This window comes from Gadus macrocephalus, chromosome 8, assembly GCF_031168955.1.
Source record: "Gadus macrocephalus chromosome 8, ASM3116895v1".
In the NCBI taxonomy this organism is placed as follows: domain Eukaryota; kingdom Metazoa; phylum Chordata; class Actinopteri; order Gadiformes; family Gadidae; genus Gadus; species Gadus macrocephalus.
This window is the reverse complement of record NC_082389.1, coordinates 18,655,661-18,671,521: the sequence shown is the minus strand read 5'-3', so window position 1 is coordinate 18,671,521 and position 15,861 is coordinate 18,655,661. Positions and strand designations below refer to the sequence as shown.

Sequence of the window (15,861 nt, the reverse complement as noted above, 5' to 3'; positions counted from 1 at the left end):
GCCCACTTTTGGTGGTTGAAACGTAAACCGTACCGCACCTTACCGCACCGCACTGCTCTGTGGAAACGCCCCATTAAAGTAGTTGATTTGATAATTGATACAGGTCCTAAAAAACATTTCAACAAGTCTTTGTGTGTATTTCTGGGGTGTTTTAGTGGAGATCGTAGACTCAGTTGAGTCCTATGCGAACCTCCTGAGGAATATATTCGACTTTGCTGCTCTGAAGGAGCTCCTGTCCGGGGAGCATCGCATCAGGATCCGAGTGGACGCCATGAGCGGGGGTGAGACGGCCTGGCATGCTGTTGTGTAATGAGACCAGGATAACGAGAAATCAATGATATTTGAATCCATTATTCAAAACATAACATAAGGCAAACATTGAAGACCTTATTCTTATTCATTGAAGACATTCTAAAATGGACGCAAAAGGCATACATTAATCATAAGAAAAGCATTTGTGCACCATGATTGTCTTGATATTTGATGTGCCGGATCTGCTTAAAGGTGGAGCTGTAGTCAAGTTCAAACTGCATTTGAGCTCTTAATAAATAAGTTCAACCCCACACAAGTACACATGCTGCTCCAAAACCTCCTAAAATAAGTAATGACCGCACCGGATCTACATTGACGGAAACATCAGCCCTGCTCGTTACCCAGTGATCTGATTAACGGACTAACTCATTACATGGTTTTCCAACTCCCCTCATATATCAGCAAACCATTTAATCTGGCTTTATCGGATGACAGAGAAAGAAGCTCTCCCAGTGGAAGCAGACCTCATTTTTACTGACCTCATTTCAGGTCTGCAAAAAAACTGAATCTCAACTTATCTGCATTGTCATGTCTATGACACAGGGAACATATGAGCACTACAGTGATAGAGCAGATCACTCTTGCGCCTATTTGTATATAGAGAACCTTTTTCTTACCATTTCTATCAAATATGCAACAAATATCTATAGCTTGTAAGTAAAGAAGCCCACTGACCTCATAGCCATACAGGATGCCCCCAAACAGAGTCCCAACCCCGACGTTTGGTAATGCAGGTTTCAGAGAATCGATCCAGTGGGCTTTCATATTCTCTCTTTCCTTCTATGCCCATTTCTCTGTCCATCACTCTGACTGTCTCTCTGTCCATCACTCTGACTGTCTCTCTGTCCATCACTCTGACTGTCTCTCTGTCCATCACTCTGACTGTCTCTCTGTCCATCACTCTGACTGTCTCTCTGTCCATCACTCTGACTGTCTCTCTGTCCATCACTCTGACTGTCTCTCTGTCCATCACTCTGACTGTCTCTCTGGCCACCGGCTGATCACCTCTTTGTCTCGTTTGTGCTACAGCTATGGGCCCCTACTTGAGGAGGATACTTTGTGAGGAGCTGGGGGCTCCGGCAAAGTCTGTCGCCAACTGCGTCCCCTTGGAGGACTTTGGGGGTCTGCATCCGGACCCCAACCTGACCTACGCTGCTGACCTGGTTGACAGCATGCAGGACGGACACTATGACCTGGGCGCGGCCCTTGACTGTGACGGGGTGTGTGGTCAACAATAAACCAACCAGAGCAAACAAACGCCCACTAATTAGGGAATGGATCTCAATGGAAAGAGTTTGTATCAATTGGCCGTTTAATAGATGGCAGTTAATGGCTGCTTTTATCCAAGGTGTCTTACAATACTGTGATTGAATACAATGTGTTGCAGGACAGTGTTGTGGTTAGGGTATTCAGCCCTCTGGGTTCAATCCCAAATGTTCAATGCCCAACCTGTACACATCAAATTGCAAGATACCAAACTCGTACCTACTCATTAATAATAGCATGCGTCCAAAATGTTGTTTTAGATCAAATATGTCCACAAATGAAATAGAAATACATTCTAATCCTTGTTGATATTGTGGTAATCAAACCCCTAAGGCACTCCCCCCCCCCCCCCCCCCCCCCCACCCCCGCTTTACCAGTTGAGCTAGACCCGACCCCCCAGGTTTGACTGCAGTTCAGCTTCCATTGGTACAGAGGGTGTACGGTCTAACCCGTGTGTGTCTTCAGGACCGTAACATGATCCTGGGTAAACATGGCGCATTCGTGACCCCTTCGGACTCACTGGCCGTGATCGCCGCCAACATCTTCTGCATCCCCTACTTCCAGCACACGGGGGTGAGAGGCTTCGCCCGCAGCATGCCCACCAGCGCAGCCTTAGACAAGTAAGGCCTGGGCCTGGCCAGAGCCAAACCCATCTGGGTTAGGGTTCATGGGGGTTAGTGTTCATGTGGGTTAGCTTGGTATGGGTCAGTGTTAATGGGAGTTAGCGTTCATGTGGGTTAGGTTGGTATGGGTTAGTGTTAATGGGAGTAGTTTGGTGTGGGTTAGTGTTAATGGGAGTTAGTTTGGTGTGGGTTAACGTTCATATGAGTTAGTGTTATTGTGAGTTAGTGTTAATGTGTGCTAGTGTTAATGTGAGTATTTTTTTGTGGGGGTTAGTTTTAATGCGTGTTCAATGTGAGTTAGTTCAATCAGGATACAACTTGTATGTGAGTTAGTTTTGTGTTGGTTAGTATACATCTAATTGCAAGACTGGTGATTTATTTTGACTAAATGTTTAAACATTTCTTATGACGTTATTTTGCTTCTGATGATGATTATATGTAGATGACATTTAAACTGAAACTGCACAACAACAAAAAATGTATACATTGCCTGTAAATGACAAATGAGCTCCTTAAAAAACTCTGGTTATAAATCCCCTATTTTGGTATTTTTCCACAGAGTAGCCCAGGCCACTAAAATAGATCTGTATGAGACCCCCGTAGGCTGGGGGTTCTTTGGAAACCTGATGGATGCTGGCCGGTTGTCTCTGTGTGGGGAGGAGAGCTTTGGAACAGGTACACTTTAAACGAGTAAAGCCCTAAACACCTTGCACCTACTCCTCTCTTTAGTGTATTTCCCATTTCCTTTCCATACTTCCCTTACTCACTCCAAGTGGTCCTCTCTCTCTCTCTCTCTCTCTCTCTCTCTCTCTCTCTCTCTCTCTCTCTCTCTCTCTCTCTCTCTCTCTATTTCTTTCTTTCTTTCTTTCTTTCTTTCTTTCTTTCTTTCTTTCTTTCTTTCTTTCTTTCTTTCTTTCTTTCTTTCTTTCTTTCTTTCTTTCTTTCTTTTCATCGCTCAATGTGTCCTCTCTTATCCACCAGACAGTTTCTTTGTGTGGGTTTGACCACCATTCACACTAGGTCACTATCTGCTGGCTGTCACCCTGATTATTTAAAAATTGCCTGTATTTGTAATGGGGGCGTTTAGCAGAACCCAAGTTCATGGACAGACGACTAGCGCAGGATGAGTACAAGGCTTTATTTAGGGACAGGATCGACAGGCAGAGGGTAGTCGGCAGGCAGAGGTCGGAAACGGGAGGGCAGATGGACAGACCAGGAATAGGGAACGGGTAAGCAGACAAACCGACAGAGACTCGACGGCAGGCGGGATCGTTTTTTGAGGATATTCAACCAGTCCTCAAAAAACCTGGACTTGATCCCACTATCCTCGATAGCTTTCGCCCGATTTCAAAATGAGCTTTTATCTCTAAAATCCTGGAAAAAAAAATCTCTGAGCAGCTTCTGGCAGTTATGGTTAACAATAGTGAGAAAAATTTCAATCAGGTTTAGTACCATAGCACAGAGACCTTTTAATAAATTTGGACGCAGGCTTGGGGTCTGTTCTTGGTCTGCTTATGACACCGTAAACCATGAAACACTTCTAAAGGGACTAAGGGACTGGGTCGGCCTATCCGGCACTGCCTTAGGTTGGTTTTCGTCAAACTTATCAAACCGGATGTGCCGTGTCTCCGTTAAGAACCACACCTCATCAATATCCAAACTTAGGTATGGAGTACCTCAAGGGTCAATACTTGGACCTATTCTTTTCTCAATTTATATGCTTCCACTAGGTGAGGTCATCAGGAGACATGGCATATCTTTTCATTTTTATGCTGATGATTCTCAGTTGTACTTACTCATCATGCCCAAAAACCCACATATGCTAAGTGCACTTCATTAATGCCTAAATGATATTAAAAGCTGGATGGCACTAAATGTTCCGCAGCTTAATTACAAAAAAACAGAAATCCTGGTCAATTGCCCCCAGCAAATATCCGAACAAATACTGCCATCTACTGGTGACCTGTCAAAACTTATCAAATCTGTTGCAAGAAGCCTTGGCTTGGAGTCCTGTGTGACAGTAATTTATGTTTTGAGCAACACATCACCAAGACCGTACAATCTTGTTTTTAACAACTCTGCAATATTTCTAAAATTCGATCAATTTTAAATCTCAGTGATGCAGAAACTTTGTTACATTCTTTCATCTCCTCGCGACTTGATTATTGTAACAGCCCTTTTACCTGCTTGAACCAGAAAACACTCAAACGGCTACAGACTGTTAAAAAAAAAAATATGACCATATCACACCTGTTCTAGCGTCTCTACATTGGCTTCCCGTTTGTTTTAGGATTGAGTTTAAGAGTTTATTGATAACTTTTAAGGCTTTACATGACTTGGCCCCAGCTTATATCTCAGAGCTTTTAGTCCCCTATGTTCCGTCTCTAGTCTGAGGTCCTCAGGCAGTAGACTGCTGTTCCTCCCAGTGTCCAGGCTCCAAACTAAAGGGGACAGAGCTTTCTCCATACGGGCGCCGAAGCTCTGGAACGACTTGCCTGAGGACATATTTTTCCGTTCTAATCATACTACTACTAATAACTACTAACGTAGGCCTAATATCCTCCAGGTATGATTTACCTGCCGTTCTGTCATCTCCAACATTGCATTTCTTCTCATACCCTACAATAGCACAAGTGCTGGGGTGCGATTTCATTTAAACTTTTAATGTGAAATCCGCCTTTTTAGTTTTATGATCATTTGAAATGCAAATAATGTTACATGGTGGCGCAACACCACTGTTCTATTGCTTGGGGAGAACACATAATACATATATATATATGTATATATATACATATATATATAGCCTATACTTTTTTTTCTTTTCTCTTTTTTTACATGGGTCATCTCCTGCTTTAACTAAATCATACCGTATTGAACCTGAAAACACTGACCCGAAAACCTTGATTATGAAACGAACCGTGAAATTTGTGAACCGTTCCACGTCCTTATATCCATCAATCATATTATCTACACACTTTCCTTCTATCTGTCCATCATATTATATACATATTGTCCCCCCTCCTCCCCTCCATCAGGTATATGTCCTGTTTGCTACATATTGTCTGCTATCTGTCCAACATCTTGTATACTGACGCCGGTCCTTCCACCTCCACCTCCCCACCAGGTGGAGACCACATCCGGGAGAAGGATGGGCTGTGGTCGGTCCTGGCCTGGCTCTCCATCCTGGCCATCAGGAGGAAGAGTGTGAACGACATCGTCAAGGACCACTGGAGGAAGTACGGCAGGAACTACTACACCAGGTAGGAGGAAGTGAGGTCGGAGACACTGGTGAACCGGTCCTAGGCTCCAATCAACAGAGTCCACAGCTTGCTTGTAGACATCCTCCCAATCCTACCTGCTTCTTAATGACGTGTGTCTTGTCAATTGTTTTGGATAACAGCATCAGATTTTTTTGCCAAATTACTAAACATATAGTGAATGTGTAAAGAAAAAATAAGAAACTGGACTTTGAAACAATCCTGTGATTGGTCTCAACCATGATATAATTGGTTTAAAAAGAGAATTAATCACCAAATGTAATGTGTTACCACAATCATTTATACAAAGCCATATCTCTGTCAGATGTGACTGGAATATTGGAACTCTAAAGCCATTAAGCTATTAGACTATTACTAATGTATTAGTAACACTGCATCATTACAAGACACAATCGTTCATAACAATGAGATCTGTGGTGACATCGTGGTTGAGTGACTATGCCGGGCTCTGGGCGGGGCAGGTACGACTACGAAGGCCTGGACCTGGACGCCGCCTGGCAGCTGATGGACGACCTGGAGGTCCTGATGATGGAAAAGTCCTTCGTGAGCCAGAGGTTCGCCGTTGCTGACAACATATACCAGGTGGAACAGGCAGACAACTTTGAGTACACGGACCCAGTGGACAGCACCATCACCAGGAACCAGGTAGCAAATGCAAGGAACCTGATATTAAATCATTGTTTTAATTTCAGGTTAGCTGGTCTATTGAATAGGCATAGCAAAACCACCATCTGGTGGTATATATAATACATAATAATAATAACTAGATAACTATATACCTGAACATGGCTTTGATTCCTCCCAGGGCCTACGGATTATGTTCACCAATGGCTCCCGCATCGTGTACAGACTGAGTGGGGCCGGGGGCGTGGGAGCCACCATCAGAGTCTACATAGACAGCTATGAGAAAGAAGACATATTCCAAGACACACAGGTGATACCACCAGAATATAGGATTTTACGAATTTACATAATTTGGACCCATAGTAGATGTATACTTTGACATTATAATCTCCCAAAAATATATTTTAGGTGTAAAAAAAAAAACTAAAATTCCTACACTAGACTGAACTGTGTGTGTGTGTTTGTGTGTGTGATCTCACACGTTTTTCTGTGTGTTTGTGTACATGCTTGTCTGTATGTGTGTGTGTGTGTGTGATCTCACACGTTTTTCTGTGTGTGTGTGTGTGTGTGTGTGTGTGCGTGTGTGTGTTTGTGTGCTTTCGTACGTGCTCGTCTGTGTCTGTGTGTGCGTGTGCGTGTGCGTGTGTGTGTGTGTGTGTGTGTGTGTGTGTGTGTGTGTGTGTGTGTGTGTGTGTGTGTGTGTAAAAGGTGATGCTTGCCCCCCTGGCGACCATAGCCCTGAAGATCTCCCAGCTTCACGTCAGAACGGGTCGGAGTGGCCCGTCGATGATCACATGATCTCTGTTCCAGCTTGAAGCACCCTTCGTCATTCTGCCGTTTTGTATTTGAGATTTAGTTTAGAATGTGTCCATATTTTACTGCCATTTAAACTTAATTTGATTTGCGTAGTTCCTTCAATCGCCAATGCCATAATAAACTGCTTATTTTTCTATGAGCTGGTTGTGTGGATGTTTCACTTTCACATTAATTAATTATGGTTATTGCCTTTTAAGGGAATAATACGTTGGAGCTTCTATTTGTGTTGTTCCAGTGATATCAAATTGACCTAATACAGATTCCGGTCCCAGATTATTGTCATCTTTCACTTCTTTTGAAAGATATTGATCAGAAACAGTTAAACAGCTTTAACCAGCTGACCTGTTCCCAGAATGCAAAAGGTCAATTTGTCATTAATCTCATGCCACTTAATTTCTAATTTTCTACTTAATTAAGTAATGGGTAATAATAATGCGGTTAATAACACGTCAACATCTTCAGCGGCATGAATAAATGTTTGTGGCTGACTACAGAATCTCATCTTGTTTTATTCATTTTCTATAAATGTATGTGCGCAGTCTACCCCCAAATAGATTAATATTCTACATCAGTGTTTCTCAAACTTTTTTGGCAAGGTACCATGTTTATGGAGCCTTTAACAAAACATTTGGATTAATTTGTTACCGATAATAACTAATCAATCTCCTGTGACAGCAATTGCATATTAAGTGACCCCATTTATCAGGTTGGAGCTCATTGTTTTATATCGAGAGGTCAGACTGTAGTACTATGGAGTGTGAAGGATATTATTTTCATAAATAACATTTTCCTGCTCCTCTATTCGTGAGAATACATTGATGCTGATGAAGGTTACAAGATAAAGGTAAGAGAGTGAAAAAGAAACATATTTTGTGGAACAGGCGAACCTCTCGCCACATATGTTCCAGTTAACTTTAGCCCCAGCCTCAGCCCACTGTCCATACTAGCACTGTTATATACCCTAGAGGAGGCTCGTCTTTATGCATGGGGACAACCATCTATAACGGGTCACCAACCTTTTTGAAGTACTTCAAGGATACTGAGTCGCACGAAGGGCTACTTGACAAACAGGCCTTTTCTGCCAATATAGGGCACTGCCAGGTGGGTAGTTTTGTGACATATTGTGACATGTAATGAAATGTCGCTCCACATTGTGCTTGCAAATAAGATATAACACACAAACTTGTCATTCACATTAGTAAAAAAGAACTCTTCCTCCCAATCATTGTGAAAATGATATGTTTTCACCATGTTTTTCTTTATTTTGTGGGTAAACCCAGCAAGCTCCAGATTTAAGTTCTGCTCGCTAGCTTGTCTCAGCAAAGAGGGCGCACAATATTGAACTTTCCAGCAAAGGTTAGAGTTCGTAAAACATTTGTTTTTAAAATAATAGATATATAATATTGTCACTGCCATAAAATCGACATCAATGCAAGTGTTATTGATTTAAAAACAACAACGCAATTAATATAACAACAGAAGATTGGCTGTACATAGAAATAGAAATGGGGATTCACTGAGCAGTCAATGGATTATTTGTGTTGTCTTCAATTCAGGTCATGTGATAATTCCCTGAATGTTCAAACAGATATCTTGCTTTCATAAAAACTACCAAGACATGTAACAAAGTACTTTTTTTAACCATGCTCCGTGTGTTAGTAGATATAGTTGGCTGTTGTTTATATAAGTAAAGGATGGAGAGAAATGTTGAACAGCTTCGAAATTAGTTTTTAATATTGTATACGCTTATGTTAAAGGGGTGATATCACGCTTTTTGTAAAGCTTGGATGAAGCGATGACTCCTTGTTGCTGGCGTGGTGGAGTATAAGTAGAATGAATAGTATTCACTTTAGCCTTACAGCATATTTATTCAACGTTCAGAAGAGCATACAGAATACACGACTGGCTGCCGCTCAGTCATTCAACAACAACATATAATATATAACATATAATAATACTGGTAGCCTACTACCATAGTACATGGAGTAAGGGCGCAATCACATAACAATACTGAACACTTTTTAGACTCTTCGCTTTGCTTTGTATGTATAGGCTACATGTTTTACGTTTGCTAAGCTAGAAAAATCTAAGTCGGAGCCAGGGGCAGTATTCGCTCTCACGAGGTCGCCCCTCAATAAGTAAGTGAAACAGCTTGTTTGCGCTCAAACTTTACTTCTGTAATAGTGTGACGTCAGATTGTGCTGCCGGCGGTGCTAAAGTGCAGAATTCTACCCGCAATGTTTCAATGTTTACAACTTCTTGGGGTTGTGAATCTGCCGACACACGCACAAAGCGTTCAACTAATCGCAGCAGATGGACTACTCGGGAGGCCAAATGATGAATCCTACTATGGCCAGCCATGCCAAAACCCAGAATGTAAAAAAAAAGTATTGTATTCTGAATACTTGGATTACTTCCACATTGAATTGCATTTTAGAAGTGTAGGAATGCGGCATCAAATTCTGGTGTGTTCTTCTGTTCAAACTGGCTGAATGTTTTAGGCCCAAGTCTCCCTGAAAGTGCACTATTTTATGTAATTTGCTGTAGTGGAACAAAGACTATAAGGGTATGTTCATGTGAAAGATATTTGCTATTACAAATAAAAAAAAAAACACTGAGCTAAGTGCATAGGTGTTGCCTAGAAAATAGAGAGAGAGAGAGAGAGAGAGAGAGAGAGAGAGAGAGAGAGAGAGAGAGAGAGAGAGAGAGAGAGAGAGAGAGAGAGAGAGAGAGAGAGAGAGAGAGAGAGAGACAGACAGACAGGGAGAGAGACAGGGAGAGAGAGAGAAAAGATCGTTCAATCATTGGACAAAAACGTCTGGGGCGGTAGTGGACCGAACTCCTTCTCCCTCATCCTGGTGCTGAATGTGTTTAATGCATCTGCATTTTTATGTGTGTTTACCAGCATACGTTTTATGTGGGTGTCAAATTCCCAGACGGTCCGACCTTAACCCTAGTCTTGGAGTTACCGCTAATCAAACAATAATTCTGGGTGCCTGTTACGTCCAAAATATGCTTTGTAGAACTGGATCGAACCGAGGTGCGTTCGCTTTCACATCTCAAGCGAACCGTACCAGGGTTAGTTTGGAAGCGAACCGAGACCAGCTGTTCAGGGAGGTCTCGGCCGGCTGATTTGGTTCACATCGAAGTGCGGTGTTTGCATTCACGCCAACGCAAATGTACCGAACCAAGGGACCAAACTCGTTTAGTGCGCACACACACAGTTGGTGTGAAAGCACAAAAAAACTGCTGAAACAGAAGTATCTTCATGTAATCCATCGACTTCAACAATGCAACTGTATTCTAAATACCAACTATTTAAATTGTAACTGTAACGGAATACAGTTAGCTATAATTTGTATTCTGAATATGTAACGCCGCTACATGTATTCCGTTACTCCCCAACACTGCTGATATGTTAAACATCCAATAATCAACTACATCCCCCATCCCGCTGCGTTTGGTTAAAGTTGTAATGTTGTGTTTATTGATGAATGATCGATTTCCACGATCGTTTGAGAATGAAAACGAGGGAGGAGCTGAGTCTGACTGACTCGGCTGAGAAGCGTGCATTCCATGATTCGATTCACCGCTACCGGAACGCAACTGAACGAACGAACGAACGATTCTGAACGATTCTTCTTGGCGAACTGAGCGACGCGAACTGAATCAAGGAAAATAATCATGAAATCCATAACTACCGAGGGCTGCATGACGTTCTGACTTGATTTGCATTGTTTCTTGTTTGTGGGCGTGTCCTTAACCTGCTTCCGCCTCCAAGTTTGACTGACATTATCAAACAGCCCGCCCCGCCCCCTGATGACAGCCCTTACTGCTGTCTCCGCACACGGCTATTTGATAAATGCCTGATTATTAAACACGTATTTCAAAAATCGAGTCTGACTGTCAATAACAATGCGGGACAAGTCTCAATTTGCGGGACGTGTACAAAGTAATGGAAATGCGTGACTGTCCCGCACAAAGCGGGACATCTGGTCATCCTACCCGGTACCCCCGAATGCAATTATTAACCCTAATAAAGCATGATATGAGATCTTTAAGGCCAAGGTAAAAGTGGGTGACTGTCCCTTTAAGGAAGTCATCCGATGAAAGGAAAAGAAAACCCTTTGGAAGGACCCGGAAGAGAGAAGTTCACCAAGTTAAAAACGGAGACTGAAACCAAGACATCTACCAACAAAGCATTGAAGGGATCTTGAAGTAAAAACATATTGTAATGGCTGGTGTTAAAGGTATGCCTTCCAAATATATGAGCTAATAACTACGACTATATATACACATATTGTCAGTGATACAGCGCCTTGCTACGCTACATGTCCCCACATTATCTGGTTTCTTATTTGTGTTGTTGTGTTGTATTGTGTTGTGTCGTTGATTAAACAGTTCAAGCCTTTCCATATTTACAATTCACCACTTTCCTACGATGTACGATTACGATGTATCTTAACAAAGTGTGTGCACTGACCATGGACATATGTTATGTGGCCTCTGTTGTCTCCAGCACTAGTAGGTCTGTCCTTCAGTGGAGCCATCGGGCTCACCTTTCTGCTGCTGGGCTGTGCGTTGGAACAATACGGGTGAGTGTGTTATTGTATAAGTAATTATTATGTTATTGAGTATGAATTGCCTCGCTATGTTTGTCTTTTTATTCATGCATTCTGGACGGGATTTGACTTTATTGTCCTGTTTTACTTATCATTTATTATTTACTTTTTACTTATTTGCTTACTTATTTTTACATCTTTTTATTTACTTTATCATGCGTTGTTGCTTCTATCTGGCTGTTGAGGAACCAAGCCTAAGAATTTTAGTCTTGTGTACTTGTGTTCTTGTAATTTATAAGATGTAACGAAAGTGATTCTGATTGTTTTTCGTTTGTTTCCAGGGTGTACTGGCCGCTGTTTGTGTTGCTCTTCTACGTGCTGAGCCCCATCCCAACGTTCATCGCCAAGAGGCTGAGTGAGGACACCGACTCTGCCAGCAACGCCTGCAGGGAGCTGGCGTACTTCTTCACTACTGGTATTGTGGTGTCAGCCTTTGGCCTTCCAATGATCCTGGCACGCAAAGAAACGGTACACACAAACATTAAACAATTTTTTTTAATGTGTTTTCATCTGCTGTGTGTGTGAAGTAACTGAACTAGCACTGATGTTGTCTTATGGAGTATCTGTAACCTAACCCTAACCCTCACTTTTACCTCACTACAGTATTAACTTTAACCAACATGAACTAACTTCAACATTTACTAACCAGAGTCACTTTCAACTAAGATATCTGTACTTTTACATAAATATGACTTTCCAGTACTTTATACAGGTGTGTGGGTGTTTGTGTATGTGGTATATTAAGTGCCTCCTTTAAGACTTCCTCTCCCAATGCTTCGGTCACAGATCCAGTGGGGCGCTTGTGGTCTGGTGATGGCCGGCAACTCTGTCATCTTCCTCACAATCCTGGGTTTCTTTGTGGTGTTCGGAGGTGGGGACGACTTCAGCTGGGAGCAGTGGTAGAGTGGTCTAGTCCATTCCCCCAGGACGGGGGGGCCTCAAGCTGCATGTACCACCGGATTTACAGAGTGAGGTGTGGATTGTTGGATGTATGTATAGACTAAAGGCAAAAGGTCTGCTGCCCTATTGAGTGGTGATCCTGGTGCCTATAATGTGGAATCGAAAAGGCATGTTACCAAGAAGTTGATTATGTAATGTTTCAAAAAAATTTACGTAAGGGTACCAGAAGTTAAAGACCTCTCTGTCCCCTTGTTTCTGTGCCTTGACTCTACTGGTCCCCAGAGGTCAAACTCTAATGTAACTGTACATTTTTTCGTTCTGTCTTTTGTTTTTATCTATATTTACACATCTTTCCCCCTATATTTAAATCCCACCTTCACATATATCTGCCTAAACAATGCTCTGCCTCCTATCGAGATGCACCACTGATAGAAAGGGTCATAGTTAAAGCGATATCCAAAGCACCAAATATAGTCGATCTCCCCCGCCCACCTGTCACCTTCCTACAGAGAAGTTTAAACCAAGGCAGAGAGGGAGGTCATCAGAACAAAAACATTTATGCTATTTCCAGATTTCTCAATATAGCTCTATATGAAATTTCTCTATTTTTATTAGAATGATAATATGGTTCTAAGTGCCTTTCTGGAAACAAAATGTCTTTTACAGGAGGATGCCAGATTCGGTAGAAATTAATAGGAAATCTTTATATTGGAGTACTGCGGAATCATTTTAATATTGACATTGCTCTAGTTTTTTCTTTAATGGCGATAAAGCTTATAGAAGATCCTTAGCCCCATATTCAGACGGACAGCAGAGTCCAACGTCAGTGCAACCCTAGCACAGCAGAATCTGATTTTTATGTCAGTTAATCACATAAAATCAGCTAAACCGGACCGTATGTGAAAGAGGATTTGCTTAAATTAATTTTATACCATGAAGCATATGTTTACATCGCATATTAGCCAAAGATTATACAAGGTTGTAATACCAAAATAAATTAAATTCAGAAGTGGCGCTGTGTGTCGCTGTTCTGTTCAGTGTCACACACGCACACACACACACACTCACACACACACACACACACACACACACACACACACATGGGACTGCCAAGAGTGAAAGCAGAAACTATAAATTGATGTCAGATTAATCCTACATGGCAGTTAAATAACAAACCTGTATATACAACCCTGCAGACACCAAGCGGAAGTCATTGTTGAATTTGAATTTATGCCTTCGTACATGAAAGTGATGTGAATGTAAACATTTGTTATTCAAACATTTCCTATCATATACAAATTTTTATAAACACATTTATCAGTGCCTATCAATTTTGTGTGTGTGTGTGTGTGTGTGTGTGTGTGTGTGTGTGAGAGAGGGAGAAAACTTGGAAGTCAATTCACCTGTCAGCCGCATCAACTCCAGTGCATTTGTCTAATGTTAAGTTTATCTTGTGAGTGAAACGATCTGACGTAAAAGCGATCATATTTCTCCTTTATATCAATGTATATCTTTTTTTTCTACTGTAAATATTGCTAACTGCTGAATCTCAATGTATTGGCTAAAACCTTCCTAGACTTCACCACAGGGGTAAGGACTACATACACGGTAAAGGTATGCAGCCTTATTATAATCTGTTGCTTGAATCGCTGCACTTTGAGACACTACCTTTGGTGCTGGGGAAGTATTATCCCCAGCACATTATCACTAATAAATAAATACTTTCACGACTATGTGTTTTTCTCACTTCGATTGTATCACAAGCGATTTCAAACCTCCCTTTCGTATAGTATCTCAACGCAGGGCTGTGGAAACATAATAAGGCCTTGCCCCATGTGACTTCCTTAAAGCAGATCTCCACCTCAGCGCTTGAGCCACTCTCGATCTCAGACACATGGGCCCAGAAGCGGTAATGTGCTGTAAAGATCCTCCCTGGAAAGTATAGGAGCAAGGTAGCAGGGCTGACTTTACCCATCTGGCCCAGAGACTGAGGGAGCGAGGGGGCAGCCAGGGCACCTCTATACATTGACTTACAAAGGCACAGGTACGAACCGAGTGATGAATAATTCAGACACAGCACTGCAGTATTAAACACATGCAAATTGGGGACCAGGTTTTCTGTATTTCTTCCAACTCCGGTCCCCCCTTCCACTCCCTTTTCCTTTTTTTTTTCTTTTTTTTTTCATACAAGCCTTTTGGGAAACGCTTATAAAAGGATTCATTGATTCGTGTGCAGTGCGACATATACAGAGGTTAGTAGTTCATTGTGGAATAAAGAATTGCACCAGAAAGCAAACATAATAGCCCTGTCTGGTTCTATTTCTTTGTACATATGTTCTATATATTACGTGTGTGTGAGGCGGAACGTGTGTGAGAGTTTGAAGTAGATAAATCCAAAAGAGAATGTGTGTAAAGACTCACATTACAGATTTGTTATATGGTTAATCTGTTGGTGCTGCTACTAATCCACAATATTACTGGATGTACTGAGTCTGACCAGCGGGATCGCTGAACATAGAAGCCCTTTATAATGATACCTCAAGTGAAATGTTGGATGTATTTGGTGTTGGAGGAGAAAAATCATGCTATTAGGAGCAGTGGAGCGTACACTGCTGGACACTGCTTATGCCTGTAGTCACAGTAGAGTTGTGGAAGGGACCCCCACCCCAGTGCAGAATCCAGGCTCCTCAGTTCAGAGCGTCTGGGGGTTGAGGGTTCCACCAACTGCTTCCCAAAACCCTTGAGCTGACTGAAACATGAAAGGATCAGTGAATGTGTGTGTGTGCGTCAGGCGGATGCTCAGGAGGATGTCTGATGGGGGAGGCTGTGGAGAGAGAGGAGGCCCCCAGCCTCCCTCCAGGGTGAACTCCTCGTTGATGGGTATGGAGGAGGTTTATATTGATGCTGCCTATATCCCTTTGGAAAAAAATCCTCATGTTTGTCAGTATGTTAAGGATAAAGTGTAATTTACTTTTATTTGTCCACTATGTGGACCAAGAAATTAGTTCCTCAATTTTATTTATATGTTCTGAAACAGACCACTGCTAAATATATGAATATGCATACATGATTGATGAATGTGAATAAGGCCTTGAGGGGGAACACACAGAGAAACGTGTGTTCCCCCTCCAGTTAAAACACACTTAAAGGGTGTCGTTTTTGATGGCGTAGAGGGGGGGGGGGGGGGTCACTCTTAATTCTGTCTCTGACTGCAAAGACAAAATGAAGAGCGAGGAAGATGATGGTAGCATGAGAACAGAGCTCAGGGACGTTCATTCATCTCTGTTCCAGGACGGCCGTTGCCTGGCAACAGAGAAGTCATCACATTTTCCAGAATTGGCCGGTGAGTAGAGCTCTGAAAACTTCCCAGTGCAACACAACACAGCACTACAACATCCTTCTACTGCACACAATGCTGTG

General features: G+C 42.2%; 2 protein-coding genes across 3 annotated transcripts in view; both read left to right on the top strand.

Moving 5' to 3' along the window:
- Positions 1 to 7,055, top strand: part of LOC132463519 (phosphoglucomutase-1-like) — an 11,251-nt gene extending 4,196 nt beyond the window's left edge. The window contains exons 4-11 of one of the 2 annotated variants that reach the window (XM_060059761.1): positions 156 to 281; positions 1,342 to 1,532; positions 2,044 to 2,198; positions 2,761 to 2,876; positions 5,326 to 5,462; positions 5,933 to 6,124; positions 6,285 to 6,413; positions 6,812 to 7,055. In XM_060059761.1, the coding sequence (XP_059915744.1) occupies positions 156 to 281; positions 1,342 to 1,532; positions 2,044 to 2,198; positions 2,761 to 2,876; positions 5,326 to 5,462; positions 5,933 to 6,124; positions 6,285 to 6,413; positions 6,812 to 6,901 (1,136 nt within the window). In that variant the 3' untranslated portion in view covers positions 6,902 to 7,055. The remainder of the gene's footprint in view (positions 1 to 155; positions 282 to 1,341; positions 1,533 to 2,043; positions 2,199 to 2,760; positions 2,877 to 5,325; positions 5,463 to 5,932; positions 6,125 to 6,284; positions 6,414 to 6,811) is intronic. The other variant, XM_060059762.1, reaches the window with a different exon arrangement.
- A 3,957-nt stretch (positions 7,056 to 11,012) lies between these two features.
- Positions 11,013 to 14,171, top strand: LOC132463517 (leptin receptor gene-related protein). Its single transcript, XM_060059760.1, has 4 exons — positions 11,013 to 11,169; positions 11,439 to 11,514; positions 11,823 to 12,009; positions 12,328 to 14,171. The coding sequence occupies exons 1-4, from the start codon at positions 11,154 to 11,156 to the stop codon at positions 12,442 to 12,444; spliced, it is 396 nt and encodes a 131-aa protein (XP_059915743.1). The 5' UTR covers positions 11,013 to 11,153; the 3' UTR covers positions 12,445 to 14,171.
- Positions 14,172 to 15,861: the final 1,690 nt, after the last annotated feature.